The following is a 25445-nucleotide window of genomic DNA, read 5'->3' as shown; positions in this document are numbered from 1 at the left end:
CTATTTTGAGATAATTATGGATTCATATGCAAGTATAAGAAATAATACAGAGAAATTCCTATGTTTCCTTTACCTAGTTTTTCCAAATTGGCAGCACCTTGACTGTGTCATTACAATGCCTTCTGAGCTTCCTTGTTTCTAATGAGGAGTTAGCCATTAATTGTATTGTCATTCCTGTTTCCCTATTAATTATTTTTCTCATGCTGCTTTCAAAATTTTCTTGTTGTCTTTGGTTTCAGGGATTTAAGTATATGTCTAGGTATGTATCCTTTTGTGTTTATCCTACTTGGGATTATTTTACTTTAGGGGGTCTGTAGATTAATGTTTTTCATCAAACATGAGAAGTGCTCAGCCATTATTTCTTCAGATAAACTTTATGGGACTTTCATTAGACATTTGATATTGTCCCACAGGTCTCTGAGGCTGTATTTATCTTTATTTTTTTTTCTCTCTATTCTTCAGATTGGATGCTTTCTATTGATTTATCTTCAAATTCGCTGATGCTTTCTTTTACCACATCTATGTTAACCCCATCAGATAAATTTTTTATTTCAGTTGTTATACTTTTCAACTCTAGAATTTCCATTTGGTTCTTTTTTGTGGTTTCCGTTTCTCTATTGAGATTTTCTATTTGTTGTGTAATAGTCATTATACTTTAAGTCTTTAAATATGGTTTCTTTTCATTTTTAAAAATATATTTTAAATTGCTTTGAAGGTTTTGTCTACTAAAACCAACACGTGAGAGTCAGTTTCTACTAAAATATTTTTCTTCTAAGGGTGACATTTTCCTGTTTCTTTGCATGTCTCATAATATTTAATATAAAACTCACTATTTTGGATAGTGATAGCAACTGTAGATTCTGATTTTCTCTCCTGAGGGATTTTTTAGAGTACTTTGCCTGGACTTAATCTGTAGAATCTGTCTTCCTCATGGTGTGTGGATGTTGATATCTTTGTACAAGTTTTAAAAAACTATTCTTCTTATTTTTCATCCTGGGTTTCTAGAGGTTTCCCCTGAGTCTGCAGGGCTTGGTGGTCAGGCAATGATTTGGGCAGAGATCATACACAAATACATTAAACCTGTAAGAATTCCATCCTCTGACAATGGAATCAGCCATTTCTCAACTCTTTCTCAGCTTCTACTTTTTGCCAACAAACCCTCTTTTGACTCCCCTGAACATGCATGTCATTCCATAGTTGGCTAGGGTTGTGTGGAGGGCTTAGTTAGCTTTTGTATGGTTAATTTCGTGGGTAGCTTCATTAAATTTTGGACTGGTCCCACTTGCTCCAACTGTGACCTCAGGCTAGAAGAACTGTGGGTTTTCCATATTCATTTTCTACTGAGCTTGCTACTTTCAGTTATTGTATTTTTTGGCATGTATAATGTTTTTCTGGCCCTATACTTCAAGTCTTCCCTTTCTGGAAGAAGCTGCTAGTTTTCACTGCTGGCCCTGTCACACTAAAACTAATGTGCTGATTGAGCTAGGGTGGATAATAGGGGTGCCACCCCACACTAAAGGTCACAAACTCTCACATTTCTTATCCAAAGTCCAGCAGTTCTTCATGAATAAACACCTCTCAGTTTATTGTTTGCCTATAGTCAATCTTCAGAGCCCTGAAATGAATATTTTGACAATCTTATTCAGTTTTACTTGTTTTGGAGGAGAAGATAACACTGACTTCTTCATGCTGCCATGACTGAACCCCGATTAAATTAAATGTTAGGCTTTTAGTATTTATCCTGTCCATGTAAGAAACATTAAAACAGTCTGAGCGCATTGGCTCACATCAGTAATCCCAGCACTTTGGGAGGGCAAGGCAGGTGGATCATGAGGTCAGGAGTTGGAAACCAGCCTCACCAACATAGGGAAACCCCATATCTACTAAAAATATAAAAATTAGCTGAGTATGGTGGCATGCACCTGTAGTCTTAGCTACTCGGGAGGCTGGGGCAGGAGAATTGCTTGAATCCGGGAGGTGGAGGTTGTGGTGAGCCGAGATCACATCACTGCACTCCAACCTGGACAACAGAGCGAGACAGTCTCAAAAAGAAAAAAGAAGAAAAAAGAAACATTAAAATAATAACTTAGCAAATCATTATAATAGGTCCACTAAGGATTTTTTTCTTTAAAAAGATTCATATTCAAGTTTGGAAAACACTATAAATTAGCCCTAAAAATTCAAAAGGTAAGTTTTGTCTCCTCTTTGAAACTAAATATCATTTTTTACAATATGCACTTTAACAGGCAGAATCATATCTCATGTTTGAATATTGTAAAGTGAAGGGATTTAATATAAATTTAGCTTTTTATTGGCCTTTTTCAGTTTGCAAGTTTTTAAATAAAAAGACAAAAAGGAACATATTCTTCAGTAAAACAGTGAGTGGGATAAAATGGCTATTCAGTTTGAAATGGTCATTTGATTTAAAAGTCTATAGCATTCAAACAAAAATCACATATGCATGTAGTCTTGCCAGGAAACATTTGGAAAAATTAGTTGGTGTTAAAGTTTTATCAGCAGGGAGGGTGAAGGTAGCAACTTTCATAAAAGTTATTGAGATTTTCACTCAGCTGTTTTAAGAACATTATACATCCCCATGACATTGACTTTTGTATGATCTGCTTCAGCCAATGGAATATGCTTTGGCCAATGGAGTATAACATGCTACATGCCACATTTGAGCAGAAGTTTTATATAGAGTTTTATAATTCACCTGAGCCTCATATAGTTCTGTCCTCTGTCATAAAACCATATGTCCTCAATAGAGGCTGCCCTATCAACTTGGACCCTATAATGAGATGATAAGATCTGCACTCAGGTCCACTGCCTAGTGCAGGACTACAACCAACCAGCAACTCATCATGTGCTGTAGGTAGGAAGCAAATGATTGTGGTTATAAGCCACTGAGACTTTGTGTTGCTTCTGCAGCAAGAGCTGACTAATACAAATATAAAAAGGTGCCTCTACAACAAAAGTACTGAATTATCAAGAGAAATATTTTTGTGTTACTAAGGCAGTAAAAGAAAGCACCTTTAGAAATGTGTTTGGAATTATAAGACTTAAAATATAGAATATGTGGCTTGGGGATCTTCTCTAAAAGGCTAAGCTTGAGGTTTGAGAGACACAAGTGATTGCCAAGTAGGAGAAACAAGCTGTGCGGATAAAGATGCCTTTAGCAGAGAATCCAAGTAATCGGTTCAAATACAGGCCCCAAATTGAAGGTACAAGGGTAGATGTTTCAAACTGAAGGTGTTTATTTTCAATCAAGCTGCACCTTGAGTGGGCAACATCAAAAAGCATGTTCAGAAGGCACAGCAGATAAAATTTTCTTTTTTAAAGATCAAGAAGATCAACTAGTGTTAAAGAACATAGAACCTGCATACTGAAGTTGAAATTGTAACGTAATATCATTATGACAGACTTTAAAAAAATCACACTTCAGGTGATGGTCATATTTTTATAGTATTTTATTCAGTAGAAGTCACTACATATCTTTAGACAGAATCATTCTAAAATTATCAAGGGCTTAAACAGATTAATAGCAAGAGAATTCTTTTAATATGTTCTTTGAGATGGTCAGCCTTATGAGAAAACAACGTATGCTTTTAACTGAGTTCTGGAAAAAATGAAAACAAAAACTTTAAAAAGGGGCAATTTACACATAATCCAATTCAAAATAGAGGAGAAAAGGAAAGGAGAAAGCCTGGCATTTCCATTTCCCATTTCTCTCCCCATTTGAAGTTCTACACAGACTAAGGTGCAATGAATTCAGAGTCCTGTGATGAATTTGATCTTGATTTGCAGGGAGAGTTGAAATACTCAATCTATCTGATTGCCACTGCTAACTTAGTGATTGATTATCTAAGAGGTGATTCCTGGTTTCTGAAAATCCCTAAAAGAAAACTAAAGGAGTAGGAGAGCAGAAGAAAGCCTTGATGAGTGAAAAGAGTTTCATTACTAGAATCTTTATATTCTGGAGTGGAATATAATACTGGCCTTGGCAATAGCCCTAAAAATCGATTAAGTAACAGATTTCAGAAATCATCTCTTTCGCCATTATCCAAGGTCATAGCAATGACTCATCTGAAAACTCTAAGCAGCCATTGCTTGAAAAATTATACCATGGGATTTCAGAAGGGGTTTTCAATTTTAAAGAAAATGTCTATTTCACCACAGTCTGATATATCTTTCTTAGGTCTTACGTAATTTTTTCCCCAACTACTGGGTTGTATCTGTCTTTTTATATTTTTTCAAAGTTATTTTGAAAGAGTATTCATAGAATAAAACTGTACTGCAGAAAGGCAGCTCAGTATTCATCTGATGTCCCTTCTCCTTCACCATAATTTTAGAGATGAGAAAATGGGTCCGTAAGATTCTTGGGCTTTCATAGTTCAACAAAGACGGTGCTAGGTCTGGATCCCAGGTCTGTAGTCCTCCAGGGCTTTCACACTCTCCCCGCTCTCCCATATTGTCTCAGCTTAGTTTGAGATCAAAGCATTTAGCTCTTTACCTTACCCAGGATCTTTTTAGCAGTGTTACATGGCCACATTCTTCTTTTGTTGCTTTCTCTGGTATAGTCCTAACATTCATTGAGACACAGTTTGCAAAAAGTCAGTGTGAGTCTCACTACTGACCCTTTGCGGCAGTTGCAGGAAAACAGTTTAGCAGTGAAGTTGGAGATTTGCATGTTCAGTGTTTCTAATTCAATGCTGTCAATGACACTGGCTTCTACTAGTTATTTAGCACGTATGAATCATGTTATAGTTTCAAAATACTTTTCTATCAATAGCAAGTTCTTAGCATGAATCAGGCTGGTTTTATTACTTTCTCCTCCCCAAAGCAGCTTTCCTGGTCATATCAAATTTGATGAGGTGCAGTAAGTTGCCCAGATGCTTAGCTGTCACAACTCCTAAAGTCTACAGGGTGTAAGCCAAAAGTTTTAGATTAAGGGTAGAAATAGTCTTACCTCTGAGATCCCTGGTTACTAAGGACAGGGTTGGTGGGTGGGTGACAAAGGGGTATGGGTAAGGGTAGAACATTTTGCATTGGTTGATAGCAAGCCAGGAGCTCACAGGTATTTGTTTTAGCTCATCCCTAATTGCTAGATTTTTTTTTTTTTTAACTTCAGGTGCATACTATCTCTGGCATTTCTCCCCATGTTATCCCTCCCCACCCTCCCCTCCCTCCCCCCCCCACGTCTCTCCCCTACCCTCCCCCCGCAACAGCCCCCAGTGTGTGATGCTCCTCTCCCTGAGTCCACGTGTTCTCGTTGTTCAACACCCACCTATGAGTGAGAACATACGGTGTTTGGCTTTGCTAGATTCTTTAAAGATTCTGCTTCATCCTGAAAATCTGCTGTAGTACAGGGAAGGATGAAGATAGGGAGAAGGGCCACTGGCAGCTGCAGTTCATCCCTGACTGACCCTAATCTCAAGAGGCAACAACCCAAATTCTCAGAGGGAATAGGAGCACTTTAGACCAACAATACACCAACACTGGTCTGATCCTAGTTGCTGTTGACAAGAGTGGACACCTTGAGTGTGCCCCTTGGTGTGGTGATTCTGAATACAAACCTAGAGGCAATTCCAAACCTGGAATAAGAATAAGGCTCTCCTTGGGCATGACTCAAATAGAAAAGCTCTTTGAATCATATTTGAATCTGAGTCACCCACCAGTCTTTTCTTTGTCCCATAAAGGCAATTCAAGCATTGAGGTATAAACCAGGCTTTTTGATTCTCAGCCTTCCCTTCTCAGCCACCTCCCATCTCAACCACTCCATGGAAACAGTAAGATCTCTTTCAGGCATTTATTTTAAAGAGAGACTACTTCATAAAGGCAGGTTTTGGGGACTTGGGGGCTTAAGAGAGTTACTAGAAATTATTGTCAGTTCTTGCTGTAAAGCTATCTCTGCCCCTGGGACACATGGCCTGCCAAATGGCCCCATAAATCTGATTATTCTCCTTTCCTCTTTCTCCTTCCATGTTAAAATGCTTCTGATTTACCAACAACTTCAGGAGAGTTAAAACAAATGACACCTAACAGGAATTCTGACCCTCCACTGCCACCAATGCACTGATGATGCATCATCATAAACTGTATTTTTAGAGACCTGCAAGTGTTATATTGGGCTAGCCCATATTTAGGTCATCTTTGTCACCTCCTCCAAATCCTTCTGAAATTTTAAAGACCTTCTCAGAGTCTATAATCACACTTGCTAGAAATTCTTACTTACTTAAACTTACATGTCTCACGCTACTCTTTAATTGTTCTGTCCTGATTTTCAAAGCTCTGTCTGATGGACTTTGAAGTGTAATACATGAATTTCATGCCTATACAAAAAGCTAAATGGAAGATTCTGAAACTCGTGCATTTAGATCCATTCTCAGTTTCAGCAACAGCCCTTTCATTATCTTATGTGTCTCACACCCCTATTCCACTTTCTCCCCCTCCCTCTTCATAGAATCTCAAATCCTCAGATTATCAAATGAAGAGCATAGTTAATTTTCATCACTTAGGGTATGACCTTTCTTCCATAGAATAGCCATTGATACAGCCAAGTAGGTATAGACTTAGGGTTCAATTTTATCAGAATTTTCTATGATAGAAATGCTCAGAAAATTCAGTGATCATATGGTTCAAAATGATTTGTTACCAAAATCCACTCCTGCAATTAAGCATTCTAGTTTCATGGCTGGGGGTGGGAGGTAGTTACATGTTTCTTTGTATCCGAATCAGAAGGAAACAAACAAAAAACCATCAGAAATAGAGAAATGCAGTTTGAGAAGTAGAAACTATTAAAAGAGCAACAGAAAGACTGTTAAAAGGGAAAACATAGGCTAAAGAAACAGCACGAAGGGCAGGTGTACAACAGCCATGCCATGTGAAAATGTAAGGAATTCTTTATGGATAATTCGGGGATCAGTTAGCCTGAAAACAGCACTGGTTAACCGGAGCTTTGAGTAGTAGGGGGAGATGGAAATTCCTGGACAATTAACCATCTGCTGCGTCGTTTTGTACCCTTAGCACCCAGCTCAGCGCCTGGGCACAGAGTAGCTGTCAATACTTCAATAGTAAATGGAATACTAGCGGAACTACCCTGTTTTCAAACAAACTATAAAATTCTGCGAAACAGTCACTTCCAAGCATATGCCGGTACAGTCTATGGAGGGATTTGTCGGAGAAGCGACCTAAACCAAAATATGGGGCATCCAATGATACAGTTCAGCTGGCTGCCTGGGGAAAAAACGCAAAGAGGACGCAAGCTCAGCTGTGGAGAAGTGAGACCACCCTTGAGGTTTGTCTTTTACGTTATTGTCCGCCAGGCTCTTGCGTAACTTCTATCTCCACCTGTCGACCTAAAGGTAACCGAGGAGTTAGCCAGGGGCAGTTCTGTGGTAACAACAAAGACTCTTGGGGGCAGTACGCCTCCTCTCCCTTGGCGTCTCTCGCTTGCAACTGCCGCGCTGCCTGCCCCTCGTGCCTCTGCAAAGATGCAGAGGTCGAAGCACGTTGCTGTGCGGCGATGAAATGCTCCCTGAATCAGCCTCTGGAGCCCGGCCCCTCACACCCACCAGGATCCTGGGGTTGCCTCTCGTATCCCTGTGGGTGCTCCCGCCCCCTCCTACCCTCGCTCTCCTAATCCAAGCCCGCTTCTCTGGCTCCTGTCCACCACTTGATGGGCGTTCCGGGGTGGCCGTGGTCCTCTGAGCCCCTGAGCACTAGCAGCGCGGGCCGGGCAGCTGGGAGGGAGGCGGGAAGCCGAGTAGGGGGAGTCCCGGGCTTGCGCGCCGCGGTGCCCCACGAGGGATTTGCCGCCTTCAGCTGCAGCAGCTGCAGCGGCAGCGGCGGCGGGAAGAGGGGTGGAGGGTGGTGAGGAGGGCCGGATTACGGGCCAGGAGGGAGGGAGGGGAGCCAGGAGGCTGTGCCAGGCGAGCCGGAGGGGTGCTCCGCGCTCCCCCGCCCTCCTTCCGGGAGCGAGGATGCAGACTATGAAACTGGTGCTGCTGGGTTGAGGCGGAGGCAGGGGAGTTGCAGCGCGCGAGGCTCCGTGAGTGTGTCTCCTGCGTGTGGAGAGGCGGGGGGAGGCGGAGGACCAGGAGGAGGAGGAGGAGGAGGAGAAGGAGGAGGAGGAGGGGGAGAATGCCAGGAGCCGCCGCCGCTGCCGCCGCCGCCGCGATGCTCCCAGCTCAGGAGGCTGCCAAGCTGTACCACACCAACTATGTGCGGAACTCGCGGGCCATCGGCGTGCTGTGGGCCATCTTCACCATCTGCTTTGCCATCGTCAACGTGGTGTGCTTCATCCAGCCCTACTGGATCGGCGACGGCGTGGACACCCCGCAAGCCGGCTATTTCGGGCTCTTCCACTACTGCATCGGCAACGGCTTCTCCCGGGAGCTGACCTGCAGGGGCAGCTTCACGGACTTCTCCACGCTGCCCTCGGGCGCCTTCAAAGCCGCCTCCTTCTTTATCGGTCTCTCCATGATGCTCATCATCGCCTGCATCGTCTGCTTTACCCTCTTCTTCTTCTGCAACACGGCCACTGTGTACAAGATCTGTGCCTGGATGCAGCTCACCTCTGGTGAGTGCGCGCTCACCTCCGCGGAGGCGGAGGACCCCGGGGCGCCCGAGCCGGGGAGGGGCCAACGTGGGAGGGACGGGGGCTGTGCGCGCCACGGTGAGCCCAGCCGCCTAATCAGCTCAGGCGTCGAGGTGTAGGGGGGCGGGAGCCCAGCGAGGCCGGAACCCCCGGGGTTCCCCAGTCCCGACGCTGGCGCCTTGTCCCGGGGCTTTCGTGAGCCTCCCAAGTGTAGGGGACGCCACTCAGAGGGACGCACCGGAGTCAGTGCGGTTGTGGGGCCGAGTCCGCTCAGAACTAAGGATGTGGGGCGGAGAAGTGGCCGCTTAGAGAGGTGGGGGCGGGGGTCCGTGCTGAGGGACTGCGGAGGGACTGACAGGGAGAAGTGAAAAGCGGATTTGGAGAGGTCGTAGTGGAAGGAGCTGCTAGCCTGCCCTGCCCCTCGCTACTGGGACTATTTCTGTCCTTGATCCTGGGAATAGGGGTGGGGGGCGGTGGCTGGAGTGATGCTGTTTGTCTCTGTTTCGGGCAGTTATCTATGTTTTCTCCTCCGTCTGGAGGTGAAGAGACCTTAATTCTGTTTTGGGTTTTCCCCACTTAAGAAGAATGTAGCTTAGAACATTCTTTCGCAATTTCTCAATGTCAAGTCTTCAGTTTGCCTCTTTGTTCGTGCAAATGTCCCTCCATTTCATTTTTAAACAGAGAGGAGTCTTTAGTAAATCAGGATTCCTCCAGATCTCGTTTTTGGAAAGTGGCTTTGGGGAAGTGGGTAGAGAGGAGAATCTGTTTCAGTAGCATCTCCGATCACTCCTTTTGCTTGTGGATGATAAATTGTTGCTAGCTGGAGGATATGAAAGTACTTTTTTTTTTTTTTTTCTGTGCATCAAAGTTGCTTTTAACCCAGAAAGGATCGGGTACATTTCCTGATGGCTTTGAAGAGTCTTGAAACAAAACTGACTCCTTACTTCCCCTGATGCCTATTGCGTCTCTGCGAGCCACCTTGGATGCCCTCCCTTCTAAAGTCAAGGGTTCAAGGATCCTGGACACCTTTCTGTTCCAACATTGTTGAGATCCTTTTGATTTTATGGATGATCTGGTTGTAGGAGAACACTTAATATCTTTAGGCAGCTAAACTTCTCATTTGCATTTTATTTTATTGTTTGCATTTTTAAGATGTTAGTTTCAAGATTTTGTCTTTCATTCTATTCCTGGAAAGGTTTTCTGGGGAGTAGGGATTAAATCCCTGAGTTTACCAGAGTGTTGTGGGGCAAGTAAATACTTTAAGGTGCTGGACAATAGCGTTAAGGTTCGTAATCCTGTATTGCTAGTTGATAACGAAAGAAAAGCTTGTGGGAGACTACATTTGTGTGGAAGTATTTGTTTTGTGTCGTGTCTCGCCTGATTCTGATTTGCCATATACTGTAAAAGTGTGTATGTGAGAAGCAAGAAATGAGCACAAGTAGAGACTCCTTCTTTTACACATACCATTATTCTCCTGAAATGCGAGTTCTGCGTCTCCTTCTGCACCTCTGTCCCCAACTTTTTATAGCACCCCCTCACTCTGTGTTTTTATATGTAATGTTAACTTATGGCTGTTTCAAGCAGAATAACTAAGATTTGGAATAAATTCATGCATTATGGCTATTCTTGACACTTAGCTCTGGTTTGACTTTGAAGAGGACACACAAGATGCAGATGCTATAGAAAAAGAATTGACCCTGCACAGCTAATTTTAATTTGTCTAAGTTAAATGACCTATTTAGACAGGTGATTCAAATTACATCGTTTTTCAAAGGTCCGGAAATACTTTGCAGGTGCTTTCTCAACAACATTCTTCAGCGTTTGATTTTTATGAGATTTCGTACTGTAACCCCCTGCTTTTTTATTTTTTTTATTTTTATTTTTTTCCCCATTTATTTTATTGCATTTTAGGTTTTGGGGTACATGTGAAGAACATGCAAAATTGTTGCATAGGTACACACGTGGCAGTGTGATTTGCTGCCTTCCTCCCCATCACTTACATCTGGTATTTCTCCCCTTACTATCTCTCCCAGGCTCCCCACCCCCCACCGTCCCTCCCCTATTTCCCCCCAACTGATCCCAGTGTGTAGTGCTCCCCTCCCTGTGTCCATGTGTTCTCATTGTTCAACACCCGCCTATGAGTGAGAACATGCCGTGTTTGATCTTCTGCTCTTCTGTCAGTTTGCTGAGAATGATGGTTTCCAGGTTCATCCATGTCCCTACAAAGGACCCAAAAAAGAAAATGATCTTTGAGAAGGAAATGCTAACTTTGAAGTTAATACATTAACTGCAGCAATTACAAAGGACCCTCCCCCTTTTCTCTTTCTGGAATAGAGCACACAAAAATTATCTGACCTGCAGTAGTGAAATATAATGTTGGTCTCAGGCATTTGACATCAGTATTTATCCTGTTTTCCATGTCATATAAAATATGGTGATAGTTTTTGTACTAAATAAAATGTAAGAACATTTACCTCAATTGGAGAAGTCCAGATCCTTAAGTGATATCCTTTTTAAAACCTTTGTTTGCATTTATTTGGTATTTTTTTCTAGGTAAACTATAGGACATGATTTTGTTCGTTAGTGAACCATATTAATAAAAGAAAAATGGATTCTGATAACAGGTCAAATAAGAATCTGTCACTCTCACAGATTTTTAAGGCATGACATATAGAAGATATTTCTAAAGAATGTTACATTTAACATGGGTTTTCAGGTTTTATTTTTAAATTAAGTCTCATGATACAAACACAAAATTTAACATGATCTATTGTAAGTTTCTTTGAAAGTTTAGCCTAACCTTTAGACTATTCCTCTTTGATATTAAGTAGCCTTCTCCTACCTATTGTTTAACTGTACCTAGGCTAATCTCTAGTGTAATTTGCTAAATATGAAAGATGAGACCTTAATATACTGAGACCCTATTGGAGACTGTTTAATCCCTCATTGGAAGTCAAACTATTCACTTGTGTGTTTAATTTTCTAAGCATTTTTAATATATGAACATCCTATTATATTCAGGTAGAATATAAAATCCTATTTCAAGTGATACATTAAGATGACAAAACAGGAGACTTCTTATGGTATTACAATATAAATAATTACTATTTTTATGATTCTGAACGATGAACCAGAAAAATTAATTTATTTATTGGACCTGAAAATGATGTTGGTCATTCACCTAGGTATGTGAAGCACACTTAATTAATTGAGCTGTTATGAACACCTTACCCTCTCCCTCCCCACTCTAAATCTTGTTCAAACACAGTATGAAACTAGGAAACACAGAATTAGGAATTAGAAGCTAATGTATCACACTGTCTTTGGATGTAATCCTGTACATACAGACCATGCCTTATATGAACACTGGAGACATAAAAATAATAAATAAAGAATGATAATCAGAGATGTAAAACTTCCCTAAATCTGTAGAAAAGCAATTTATTCATAAGGAAAAAAAAAGACTTCTTTCTTTGTGATTTCTCTAACACTAAAAGGAAAGGAGTATATTTATAATTGATCAAGTGGGTAATAAAGTTCAGTTTTAAAAAATCAGGATGGAAAGGGGAATTTCTTCCCCTGGGAACCTGATTTTCTGCTTCTATGTTCTTGTTTTCTTTAAGGCAATATTTCATTTGGTTTCTAAGTCTGCTAATAATCACGTTTATAAAAGTGTTTTGTTTGTCTTAGTGACTATAAGCCATACGTTGAATTGTTTCCAGAAGCCCATGTGTTCACCATACTAGGCAAAATAAATCTTTTGTTTTCTTTTTCTTTTTATAAGCTGAACTATTCAGGTGGAATTTAAAGTTTTGTAGACATCTATCATTGATTTATTGGTCCAAGGCAGCAGATGAGGAAAGTTACTTGCTTTCATCTGTGGAGATGGGACACCTGATCCAAGCTGGATTTTCTTGTTAAGGAGGGATGAAGACAGAATGGGTTGTACTCCCCAGACTCCTCATCTGTATCATTCTGAGTGTACCAAAAAGAAGGGCCACCAAGATGGCAAGGCTTTATGGCAAGGGGTAAGGGTTGAATTGTTAGGCTCCCAGCTTTAGTTCTGCCAAATCCTTTTTATCCGACTTGCTTTCTTAAATTTTATAACTTGGTTGTTTAGGTGAGATGAGAATCACCAAAGGTAATCACTATGTTTCTTAGCCTGCAAGAAGAGCCTGTGAAATGTTATACCATCCTATCTTGTGGTACCCTCCTCTTTTCTTATAGATCTTATTAGCATTTGAAATTACAGCACATTTCCATGTTTATTTAATTTATGTCTTCTCTAGTACATTGGAAGTTCCATAAAACCTTGTCTGTTTTTCTTTATATAGCATAGAGGTCAAAGCATGGAAATTGTAATTCAAAGATGTGGGTTTGAAGCCTGACTGTGACACTTATGGACTCTGTGACCTGGGGAATTAATCTTTCTATGCTTTAGTTGGTCATCTGCAAATATGCTTGTAATTGTACCCGTCAGGAAACTGGTGCAAAAACTAAATGAACTAATGTATATACTTAGTGCCTGGCTTATAGTAAGCAGGCCCTCTGTGAGTGTTGGATATGGTTGCTGTTTTTGTCTTGTTATTATTATTCCTATGTCTTGGAGCATAGTAGTATGTGTATATCTGGTACATGGTAGGTATTCAACAAATTTTTGTTGAGTTCATGAATAAAATAAGAATGAATAATTGAGTGAAGAATGAAAGGAAAAAGGACATTAAATTTCCCATATGTTATGCCGGGTGCTGTGGCTCAGACTTGTAATCCCCATACTTTGGGAGGTCAAGGCAGGCAGATCACTTGAGGTCAAGAGTTCAAGACCAGCCTGGCCAACAAGATGAAACTTCATCTCTACTAAAAATATGGCTCATGCCGGTAATCCCAGCACTTTGGGAGGCCAAGGCAAGCAGATCCCCTGAGGTCAGTAGTTCAAGACCAGCCTGGCCAACATGGGAAACTTCGTTTCTACTAAAAATATAAAAATTAGCCAGGTGTGGTGGTGTAAACCTCTAATCCTAGCTACTCAGAAGGCTAAGGCAGGAGAATCGCTTGAACCTGGGACACAGAGGTTACAGTGAGCCAAGATCATGCCACTGTACTCCATACTGGGCAGCAGATCAAGACTCTGTCTCAAAAAAATAAAATAAAATACATTTCCCATATGTTGTGATGAGAAGTGAATGCTGTGTACTTTGAAAGCTGTGATACTCATTTCTCATTGGTGTGTGGCATCAGTAATAGTGACCGCACTGAAAGAACTATTCCTTGTTCTTTGATGAGAATGGTTGTGACTTGACAACCCAATTTGTGATGAGCTTTCCTAAACAGAGGCTTTTCTGATGTGTAGGCAATGATCTTTATTACAACATTGGGAGATAATCACATCTCAGGCTTCAGCAAATTTTCCCTTACCATTTATTTTTTCATTTAAATAACACGTATCATTCAAAATGGAGGTTTTATGTAAAAATCAAGAAAGTGGGTTTTCTTTCAGGAAGAGCAGGGACTTGTTCTCAGTTGGATTTCCTTATCTACCCTCAGGAGCAATAAAGACAGGAAAAGACATGTTTTCCAGGCTTTCCCACTTCTTCTGAGCATCAGTGCAGGTGTGCTCTTCTTGGACTCCCATGGAACCTGCCAAACCTTCTCTGATAGAGTGATTCTGAATGTGCTGAGCTCTGATGGGGTGCTCTGAAGAGGGGACAAAACTGAGATGTACTCAGGTGTAGACTCAGTGTTCAGGACAGTCATCTGTCCTTACAGTTTGGCTAGTGCTGAGCAGTATGAGAAAGAGAGCTCTTGCCTCAAAGTGCTGCTTATGCATCTTAAAGTCAGTGCCATGGAGTGACCCTAAAGAGAGGCTTTTCTCTACAAGAGCATTTCAAATCTTCTCCGATGTGTAGAGGAAAGGATGTGTGCTGCTGGTGAGGGCAATTTTTGTTTTCACACAACATATTTCACTTAAAAGAATTTTTTATTTACCAGGACAAACTTACAAGATAGTGATCTGAAATAATTTAGAAACTTTTCTCTTATATGTAATGTGACAAAAAATGTAACAATTGAAGAGATGTGTGAAAATATATTAATGTGCTGTCAAAACAGTTTTTATAAAAGTGAAATTTTAAGCAAAATCGGTGAAAAATAACTGGTCCCATATAACCCATAAAATATATTGTTAAGAATTTTTTTTCTTGATGCAAGTCTGCACATTTAACAAATTTTCCACCGTAAAAATATAAGAAAGTACTTACATACTCCTATAAATAAATAACAAATATAAGCCTAACCAGAATGTAGTATCAGAGGCTTAACATGAAAACACTTGTTTGGTAATTTTTGTTTGGAATGTTGCTACCACCCAGGAAAGAGAATCCAGATGGCCAGACTAGTATATTGCGCCATATGTACATACCTCAGAAATCTTTCAGAGGGAGTAAAATTTTGAATGGAAAAAAAAAAAAAAAAAAAAAAAGAAAGAAAAGAAACAGAAGAGTATATAGCTAGAGTTCCAGTATGTGGCTCAGTGCACTTCTGTGTGGTGTGAGGAGATAAACTATGGGGAGAGGAGAGGGAATTTTGGATCACATTGGCATTAAGCAAAAAATGCTCCAGGAGAATTCTAATTTGGGGGCTTAATCACATGAGAACTGGGCTAGTTTTAAAGAGTAATTTCCATAATATGTTTCAAGTTTAGGGGTTAACACCAGTTTTAATTAATGTGAATTTTCTTTATCATAATGAGTCAACTGGAATTTTTATTTGATAAGAGGAAAGACTAAGGTGCTGATCTTTATTCTTAATAACAAAAAGAAGATAGTAATAATGATGGAAAGTAAGAGGCTGATCATATAGCAAATAGTAGGTAAGTTATTTGATGACTTACACATAATGCTGTTATGAAAAGTCACTGAGGCATTTGAAAAATAGAAATAATCTTCCTCAGCATCCTAAATGTTTACGTAATTAATATCATCATTAAAAATATAAGCTCTCAAATTATGGCTATAATTCTACGATATTCCCAATGCACAAGGTCCTGGTACTATTCATAGTTTAAATTGTCTTAACTATAATGTTAAGTGCATTTTTCACCTTTTTTGCTAAAATAAAACAAAAATAAGTGGCCTGCAAGGGGAAGATAAATAATTTTTTGACCAATAATAGACATGAACCATATCTGAGTACTATTGTGTAGAATGAAAGAAGAAAGCAAACCTTTTGGAAATAGAGTTGCTGGCACAGAACTGTCATGCTCGAGTTCTGACATCTTCCCCACCCTAATGGAACCAGAGGCTGCAACAGGGTAGGAGCTGCTATGTTTGCTCAACAGGAAGAGAGATCCTAAATGATTGTCTGAGTGAAGCTGGTCTTCTAATTGCGTGAAATTTTAAGATTATGACTTATTAATGAAAGGGCTAGTGAGAGGGCAGTGAAAAATAATGACATAAATGATAAATATTTGTAGATCTCAAAAGAGGACCTAACTCAGAAGCAGACATGTACAACCCAACTAATCAAGGGAGTTCTCCACATTCTTTGCCGGGTTAGAAAACAATGGCAGATAGGATTTTGAAGGGGGCTCAAGTTTAGCTTCAGTACAGAACACATCACAGGCCCATGTATTTAAGTGTTTGTAGATTCCTTATGGAAATAGTCTGGAGGAAGTGTTTTCTGCATGGCCTTTAGTTAAGAGTGAGGTGTTATAAAATCAAAATGGGAAATATGTATCATAATTGACAAAAGGCTCAGTATTAAAAAAAAAAAAAAGGCAAACAGATCCAGCTGTGAAGAATGGCAGGGATGTAGAAGAGTGACACCAACAACAAATGAAGTATGAATAATAAAGAGACAATGAAATTCAAGATTGGAAAGCCTGTGGAATTTAATAACATCAAATGCCTGTTGAATTTGGCATCATCAATGGCTTAAAAATGTATTGGCACAGGACAAACAGAGAGCTAGAATATGCCTTGTGGTGCAGAGCTGTGTGTAAAATCCCAGTTTTTAAGAAAGAAAAATTATGGCTTCACTCCCAATCAGGGAATTATATGACAGACTCTAAGATTAAGCTATTTAAAGGAAGAGATACTAGATGTATGGCAGGTGGAAATAAGGAGAAAGGTTAAAATAAGGCAACCCAAGAAAGAAGTCATTGTAAAATTTGATGAAAAGCATATCTATAATTTCTCTTTGAAAACCTAGTTATAAATTTTGAGTTTAAATTGATTTCTGTAATATAATGCCTTTAATGGGGAAAGGGAACTTACAGTGAACATTTGGGTAAATACATTTACAGAACATCTTAAGAACATGTATAATTACAAACTAGACCAATTGTATCTGAATTCATCTAAAATTCAGATGATTAATAACCAGTGACATTGTGGATTTGTGTGATGCCAAATATGAGTTAACTGAATATCTACATTTTAACCAGTTGACTGGACAAAGCATAATACCGACCACTTGGTATGTTATAAAAGCTTTCATAGAGAAAGGAATGCTCCACTATAGTGTTTTAAAACCCATGGTTGGCGACCTTTTAATGGTCATAATATCAGTTTGTAGATAATTAATATTAGAACTTGGATTAAAACTGAGTAGAAAATATGAATACAAGGCATAGAAAAAGAGCTTTATAAAACCTTTATTTTCTGAAAACCTTTACATACTTACATAAGTGTGTGGACTAGGTTGCAACATAATATGTATTAATTATTGTAGGCTGTAGTCACAATGTTTGAACAACACTATTCCAGAGAAAAGATGATTTAGTGTGAATTTAGGAAAAAAATCATCTCTTTGGAAAACTGTTAAAGATTTATACAAGTTATTCATAGCTAATTTTGTATTAGAAGGTAGATTAGATAAAATATACTTAACCTATGCAATTTGAGAAATTTTTCCTTTGGTTTTATTTTATCACTTCCATTTATGACTTTTATTGCTAATGTATCCCCAGTGAGATTTTGGGTTGATTGAAAATTAGACTTATTTTCCAGATGTGATTTGATTGACCCTTTGCGCTATAAAAATGACATGGTCCACCTCTGAGAAACAATATAGCTTAAAAACCATTTAACAAAACTAACCTTGTGTGAAATAGATATAGACTCATAGTCTTTTGAATATTGGACAGATATTAAAAATCATTTAACATAATATTCTCATTTTCTTAATTAAGAAATAATAATGGTAAATACTAACTATTGAGCAACTAACACTTGCAAAAACCTTTAGTTTAACCCTCATAACAATCCTACAAGTTTTGTTTTATTATACCCATTTCGCAGATGAAGAAATTGAGGCTTAAAAAGAATCACTCAAAATAACTTGTTGAAGGTCATAGAGTCAATAGGTGGTTTGAGCCAAAATCAGACTCTTTCCATGGCCTACAGCATGTTTCTACTAAGTCTGAGAGAAAATAAGAGTCTTGCCAAAGAATACCTTGGAAAAATTGGGATAAACATTCTCAACATGCATCTGATTCCCACTGCAGTTCCATTTCAACCACTTTCTTTTGCCTCCCAATGTAATGTCCATTTATTTAATGTAAGTCTTCAATATTCATTTTCACCATTCTGTATCATCATAAAAGGAAGGAGCTGCTGTTTACAGAGGAAATAATTATATATTTACCAGAGTTTCCTCTTCAAGCACACTTATGTGTGATGAGGTAGCCCTCATACCATCCTTTTCATTTCTCTAACCTAGAGGCTGGGTGGTCCTTTTCCCCTAAAGTCCCCTTGGTTACTCCTCTGAGATTATTGCAATTAATCTTAGACTGTGAATTTCTACAGGACTAGAACAACATCCACATTACTGGCTCTATGCCATCCATTCCAGCCCTAAATTAAATGCAGAAATTTTCTTAATAGATTTGCTTATTGATAGTAGTGGTGAAGATGAACAGGGTTGCTAAGGCATGGACAGAGTTCCAAAGCAGGTAATAATAGACTTGAGCAGTTTCTGGAGGGATCATGGTGAGAAAGGGAAGCTAAGGTGTGGTCAGAATATTTGTGTCTTGACCTATCCTCTTATTGGCTAGATAACTTTGGACAAGTCATCTAACTATTTTTGACTTTTCATTTTCTTAATGTTTCTAAGGCTTATACAGTTATATTCCAGATACAAAAAAAAAAAAAAAAAAGAGAGAAAGAGATTGCAAGTTACAGACATTTAAAAAATTACATCTGCTAACCAAGTGTTGCTGTGTATTTACCAAGTAAGTAAATGTTAGGAAAACCATCGAGGATAGAGTGAAATTAAAGCAGAAAGAAAATAAAAACCAGAAAAATGGATAGGCATCTAAAGTTAAATTTTCTCAATCTCATGAAATGTTAAATAAAATCTATTTTCTGCATTCTTAGGATTATTGAACTAATACATGTAAAACACTTAAAATTGGACCTAGAACATAGTAAGCACTCAAAAAAAAATGTTAGATATGATTACTGTTACTACTATTACTATGAGAAAGATCAGGGCCAGAGGCATGGTTAGTGTTGACAAAATTTAGTAAACAGAAAAATGGAACTTACAATGTGCAACCTAATAAAGGCAGTTTAATAACACAGCTTGTGTATGCTGGATCTACCTTGTTTGGAGATCAAGAAAATGTTTGTGAGTACCTTTAGTAAACTGTATGGATTACTACAGTGGCTCATTCCTATAATCCCAGCAGTTTGGAAGGCCAAGGTGGGTGGATCATGAGGTCAGGAGATTGAGACCATCCTGGCTAACACAGTGAAACCCTGTCTCTACTAAAAATGCAAAAAATTAGCTGGGTGTTGTTGCACATGCCTGTAGTCCCAGCTACTCGGGAGGCTGAGGCAGGAGAATCACTTGAACCCGGGAGGCGGAGGTTGCAGTGAGCCAAGATTGCACCACTGCATTCCAGCCTGGGTGACAGAGTGAGACTCCCATCTCAAAAAAAAAAAAAAGTAAACTGCATGGTGTTATAAAAATGCCATATGATCCTTATAATGAATTACATGCCTTACTTACAAAACATCAGGTTCAGTTGAGTTTAATTTTGTGTTACCAGGTCTAGCCCTTCCATTTTATATGTCTGGAGTAATGATTCAAATAATAGGAATGTATTTGGGAGATCATTTTGAACTGTTTGATAACTGCAATTAAACAAACTTGGAAAAAAGGAAGCCATGTTTTGAAGAATGTGTGGCAAGACAGTTTTTAATTGTGTCAAGACCTGAACATTTAGTCATTCTTACTAATTTCCTCCAAATGATAGAGAAATATTATCAGCTGTTACCCAAATTATTTCCTCTTCACAGTTATTGAAAGCAAAATTGAATATTCTCTGACTCTAATAACATCAGGAATAAATTAGAAATAGCATTTTTCCTTTGCTATTCAAAATGTGACTGTAATACATTGAAAATTAGGTTTCTCAATATTTATCTGTGAATCTTTATTTTTTTCCTCAGCAAAGAAGGTAATGATTTAAAATTTTCAGACTTATGCTCAAATGAAGGTTATGTTCTATTTTTCATTAGCATGTTAATTCCTTGTATATCTTTAGCTTTTCTAAAGTAAAAAAGCAACATTGCTTCTTATAAATATTTCATTTTAGTTTTAAAGTCATCAGTTTATTATAAAATCAGAATATCAGGTTTTCTATGATTACTTCTATGCCTACAATCCAAACTCTTGGATTAAACTATAAGCAAATGAACATTCTCTGCTTTACCTATTCACCCAAATTCCTTTTGTGGTGACTATTTAGAGCTGATTTTGACAAGAGAACTTACTAAATAAGCTTGTTCGACTGGACTGTTTTTGGAATCCCAGTGAGCATCACTGGGCAGTCTTGAAGGCCATGGTGAATAGTTCTGCTCTTTCAGACCTCTCGGTCTTTTGAAAGGGCTCTTTAGTTAGTGAGCTAGGATGGGGAAATGGGTCAGGATCCACCAGCCCCAGTTCACTTGGCTGAAGACCCCTCCATTGTCAGCAGGATGGGCTCTAGAGGGAGCTCCAGCCCTTTCATCTTGACTTCTTAGAATTTTGCCTTTCACAGGGTCAGGTCCAGAGTCATTTTCTTCCTGACACTGCTTGTAGGATGATATTCTAGAGGTTGGAGGGTGGAGGATAAAATATGAAGGTTAAAAAAGAATAAGAAAAAGGATTTATCAGAAAACATACAGTAGAAGGGAAAGCTCCTTTACCAATAAGGGAAAAGCCAGTTCCTCCTGAATATTTCTGTAGCCACTTGCCTTAATATAAAATGCTTTGAAATTACTCTCTATAATTTATGTGACCTTTGAAGAAGCTGCCGTGACTTCCATTGTTCTCCTTTTTTGGAGAACTCATTGGCATGGTCATTGCTATCCGGACATTTTAATTGTTATTTCTTAGACTGGAGATGGACACATGGCAATGACTTGAGCAGGTCACTGGATAATGCAAAAGAAATTGAGGAATTCAGAACTGCAAGATTCTAAACAGCCATTTGGTCTTGTTGGTCATGAGCTATGCATTATAGTTGTGTCTCTGCAGGTGCTGGAACTTGTTTTGAAAATTTAAAAAGTAGGATTGGAAATCCCATTTCTTGGGAAACTTTGGGGACTTTTCAAAATTTAAAAATAATGTTTATGATAACTCAGAACATGGACCCCAGCCACAGGCAAATAATGCTTCACAAAATCAGAATGAAAAACTGGGCACCAAATTTAATTACCAGTTTCTACCTACAAATTCCAGTCTCCATTTCCTTAAATAAAACAAAAGAAAATAAAAGGAGTGAGTTGCTGTTATACCCACATGTAGCATTATCCACTGAACGCCACTCAAAGGAGACACAATTTCTCAAGCTGGTTTCTATTTTATCGCTTTAGGAACCGGAAGTGCAGAAAATTCTTTAGAGGAAAATTTTTGAAAAGCACACTTCCTTCTCTACATCAATAATTTTTTTCCATCTTAGAGAGCATTCTTTCTAATCCTCACCAGAATTTTCCCTCATTAGCCCCAATGCCCTGCTATGGTCCCAGCTCCCACTAAAATGTCTGTGTATGAACAAACCAAGTAGAAAATCTGAAACTGTACTGATAGTGCAAAGCATGCTAGCATTACTGTGTGACTGCTTAGAATGTTTGGCCACACTTAGTGTGCAGAGAACAAAGGGGGAAGGTTCTGCAATCAGTGTGAGTTTGCATTTCACAAGGACTGTTCCCTTCTTTTTTGCGTACTATTAAAGAACTGATTTTTTTTTTTTTTTTTGTAAAGTCTCTAGAAAGCCAACCGAATGATTGTGAGTGGTGGTCCCTATACACTGAAGGTTTAATTATAATAGAGATATTCAAGAAATGGAATGAGTCTCACAGTTCTTCATCTCCAAGTCTCGTGATAACATGAGCAGTTCATTGGAAATTTCTCCCCAAATGTGTTAAAATATTATCCAAGTTTAGTATAGAAATGTGATTTAAATGTATATTGTGTTATAAATGCTACTTAGCCTAGCCATTACTGTTTCACTTCATCTGCCTCATGTTATGAATAACATATTTTACATTGCGTGTGGCCTCTGTGTGTGTGTGTGTGTGTGTGTGTGTGTTTTAAATAATAATAAATGACCATTTGTTTACCTGCTACCCACTCCCCTGATTATATTTCCTCTCACCCAGAAGTAGCCACTTTCTCGAGTTTTATGTTATTACCTTACATTTTCTTTTAGTTTTATCACTAATGTACACATTCCTGGGTAGCATATTGTTTAATTTTGTCTGTTTCTGTTTTTAAAGGAAATGCTTTTAATATTTCACCATTTAGGATGACATATGCTATAGATTTTTATTTTTGCAAATACTAGTTAGGTTAAAGAAGCTCCCTTATTTCCTACATTGATTCTCTATAAGTTTTTAAATGGTGAATATAAGTTGAATTTTATTGAATACATTTCCTGCATGTATTCAAACGATCAAATTACTTTTCTGAGTTAATATATATTGATAAGGTAAATTATACTGGATTTTCTAATGTTGACATAATCGTACATTTCCAAAATAAAGCCAACTTTGCCATACATCATGAGACTCAATTTCTAATATTTATTATTTTTATTTCAACAGCTTTTTGGGTACAAGTGGTTGTTAGTAAATTGGATGAATTGTATAGCAGTGAAGTCTGAAATTTTAGTGCACCTGTAGTCTGAGTTGTGCACATTGTACACAATATGTAGTTTTTGAATCTCCAATTCCACTTCCACCCTCCCCAGTCTGAATCTCCAAAGAGCATTATATCACTCTGTTTGCCTTTGTGTACCCATAGCTTAGCTTCCACTTAAAAGTGAAAACATACAGTATTTGGTTGTCCATTTCTGAGTTACTTCACTTCAAATAATAGCCTCTAGCTTCATCCAAGTTGCTGCAAAAGACATTATTTTGTTCCTTTTTACGGCTCAGTAGTATTCCATGCTGTATATGTGCCACATTTTCTTTAGTCACACATTAATTGATAGGCACTTAGATTGGTTCCATAGCTTTGCAGTTGTGAATTGTGCTACAATAAACATAAGCATGCAAGTGCCTTTTTGATATAATGACTTCTTTTTCTTTGTGTAGATTCCCAGTAGTGGGATTACTGGATCAAATGGTAGATCTACCTTATAATTTTTAAAAATATTTTCATGAGTTAATTTGCTCTTCTTTTGTTTCTTTTGTCATACTATCTACCTAGTTTGGATAAGAGGGTTATATAAGATTCATAAAAGTTGAGAAGTCTCTTTTTCTGTCTTTGAAAAAAAAAATGTGATGAGTCAAATGATTTGCTTTTAGAATGTTTAATAGAATTATTTCATAAAACAGAGCCTGTTGTTTCTTTATGGAAAGATTTTTATACTGCTTAATACATTAATTGTTATAGAATCATTGAGGCTTTTTGTTTCATCTTAAGTCAGTTTTTAAAGATATATTTTCCTAAGAATTGGTCCAATTATTTTATTATCTACATTTTCTAATTTGTTGTCATAAAGCCACTCCTAATATATTTGCATACTCGTATAAGGGTTGTTTATGTCTTCTCTATTTTCTTTAGCTCAATTTTGCCAAAGTTTTGTTATAGTCTTTTTAAAAGAACCAGCTTTAACTTTGTTAATTTTTCTCCATTACATTCTTCCGTCCTATAGCATTCATTTTGCTTTTTAAAATATTTCATTTATTCTATTTTCTTTGGATTTATTCTTGTTCTTTTTCTAACTTTTTAATTTGGTGACCAGGTTTGTCAATTTTTTATCTGCCACAATTTTTATGGGAAAACAATCTGATTATCTGTGCTGAGATTTTTGAAAAGGGCATTGTTGTAAGTTTTGAGCAGGAATTGCATGCAACTATTACAAGCATCATATTATTATATGTTCATTACAAAAAGCTCAAGTTACTTGTTAAAATTTTACAAATATTTCAATGGCATGGTTTATACAAATTAATATACTTGATATTGAGGCTATATTCAATATATTTTTAGTATATATTTATATTCAATTTTTTCTTACATGAAGTAAATGTAATGAATGTTTATACAAAGTTAACATTTAGCATAATAGATGCTCCTAGATACCTTTCCATTTATTCTAGCAATTACTATTGTACTTGTATCATTTTCTATGATATAAAAAAGATGAGAAAAAACTCTTCACCGCTAGTAGTCAGTTGATGCCCCCATGGTTAATATCAGCTTTAGTGCTCCATTACATCTTTGGATTTTTGCTTTGTCTTTTTTCTTACCTCTGATAATTTATTACTTTACTATAAGCTCTTATGCATGCTTTTAAAAGTTTTGAATTTTTATTTCATTTTCATTTTCTTTCTTTAAGAGTCTCTCTCTGTCGCCCAGGCTGGAGTACAGTGGTGCGATCTCAGCTCACTGCAGCCTCTGCCTTCTGGGTTCAAGCAATTCTTCTGCCTCAGCCTCCTGAGTAACTGAGAATACAGGCATGTGCTACCATGCCTGACTAATTTTTTTACTTTTAGTAGAGAGGGGTTTCCCCACGTTGGCCAGACTGGTCTCAAACTCCTGACCTTAAGTGATCCACCCACCTTGGCCTCCTTTGTTATTCCATATTTTTAAGTGTTCTAGTTAGAAGAGTTTTTTGGGTCATCTATCCTGCTGTATTGTCCAAAATGTAAGCCCCGTGGAAAATATTCTATTGCCTTTGCTTAGCTATGTGACCAAATGAACTCCAAACATCAAAATGTCAAGTCGCCACTTTGTGCCATTGCTCACTGGGGAACAGGATGGGAGAAATGGAGATTGTAGTTTCTGAACTGACAACTCAGAACTAATGAATCTCCCAGAGTGGGTTAGCATCATGTTTTTCTAGGATTAAACTATATTAGGAGCAAAGAAGTGAAAGTCTCTACTTCCAGTGACATTTATATGTAGTATAGTAGATTTCTCTTAGTTCTCATTTAAAAATACCAAATGAAATAATAAAAATACTGTAATTGTATTCTCACTCCTTCTGTTCATCTTTCACTCATTCATTTATCCTTCCCTATTGCAGTCCTTTTAGGTGTATTAGAGGAGATATGAAGACTAACACACTTTTTTTTTCCTTTTTTTTTTTGAGATGGAGTCTCACTTTGTCATCCAAGCTGGAGTGCAATGGCACGGTCTCAGCTCACTGCAACCTCTGCCTCCCAGGTTCAAATGATTCTCCTGCCTTAACCCCCCTGAGTAGCTGGGATTACAGGTGCTCACCACTATGCCCAGCTAATTTTTAAATTTTTCGTAGAGATAGAGTTTCACCATGTTGACCAGGCTGGTCTTGAACTCCTGATCTCATGATCCACCTACCTCGGCCTCCCAAACTGCTGAAATTACAGGC

The 25445-nt window shown here is 38.3% G+C and overlaps 1 protein-coding gene across 3 annotated transcripts in view; it reads left to right on the top strand.

Annotated features, from left to right (window-relative positions):
- The first annotated feature begins 7869 nt into the window (after positions 1-7869).
- LHFPL3 (LHFPL tetraspan subfamily member 3) overlaps positions 7870-25445 on the top strand; it is a 539792-nt gene continuing 522216 nt past the window's right edge. For 2 of the 3 annotated variants that reach the window (XM_032276352.1, XM_032276351.1), the window contains exon 1: positions 7870-8578. In XM_032276352.1, coding sequence (XP_032132243.1) covers positions 8140-8578 — 439 coding nt within the window. In that variant the 5' untranslated portion in view covers positions 7870-8139. The remainder of the gene's footprint in view (positions 8579-25445) is intronic. The other variant, XM_032276350.1, reaches the window with a different exon arrangement.

The sequence above is a fragment of the Sapajus apella genome, unplaced genomic scaffold (assembly GCF_009761245.1).
Source record: "Sapajus apella isolate SASKATOON/1434 unplaced genomic scaffold, GSC_monkey_1.0 scaffold7, whole genome shotgun sequence".
Classification (NCBI taxonomy): domain Eukaryota; kingdom Metazoa; phylum Chordata; class Mammalia; order Primates; family Cebidae; genus Sapajus; species Sapajus apella.
This window is presented reverse-complemented; position numbering and strand designations above follow the sequence as displayed.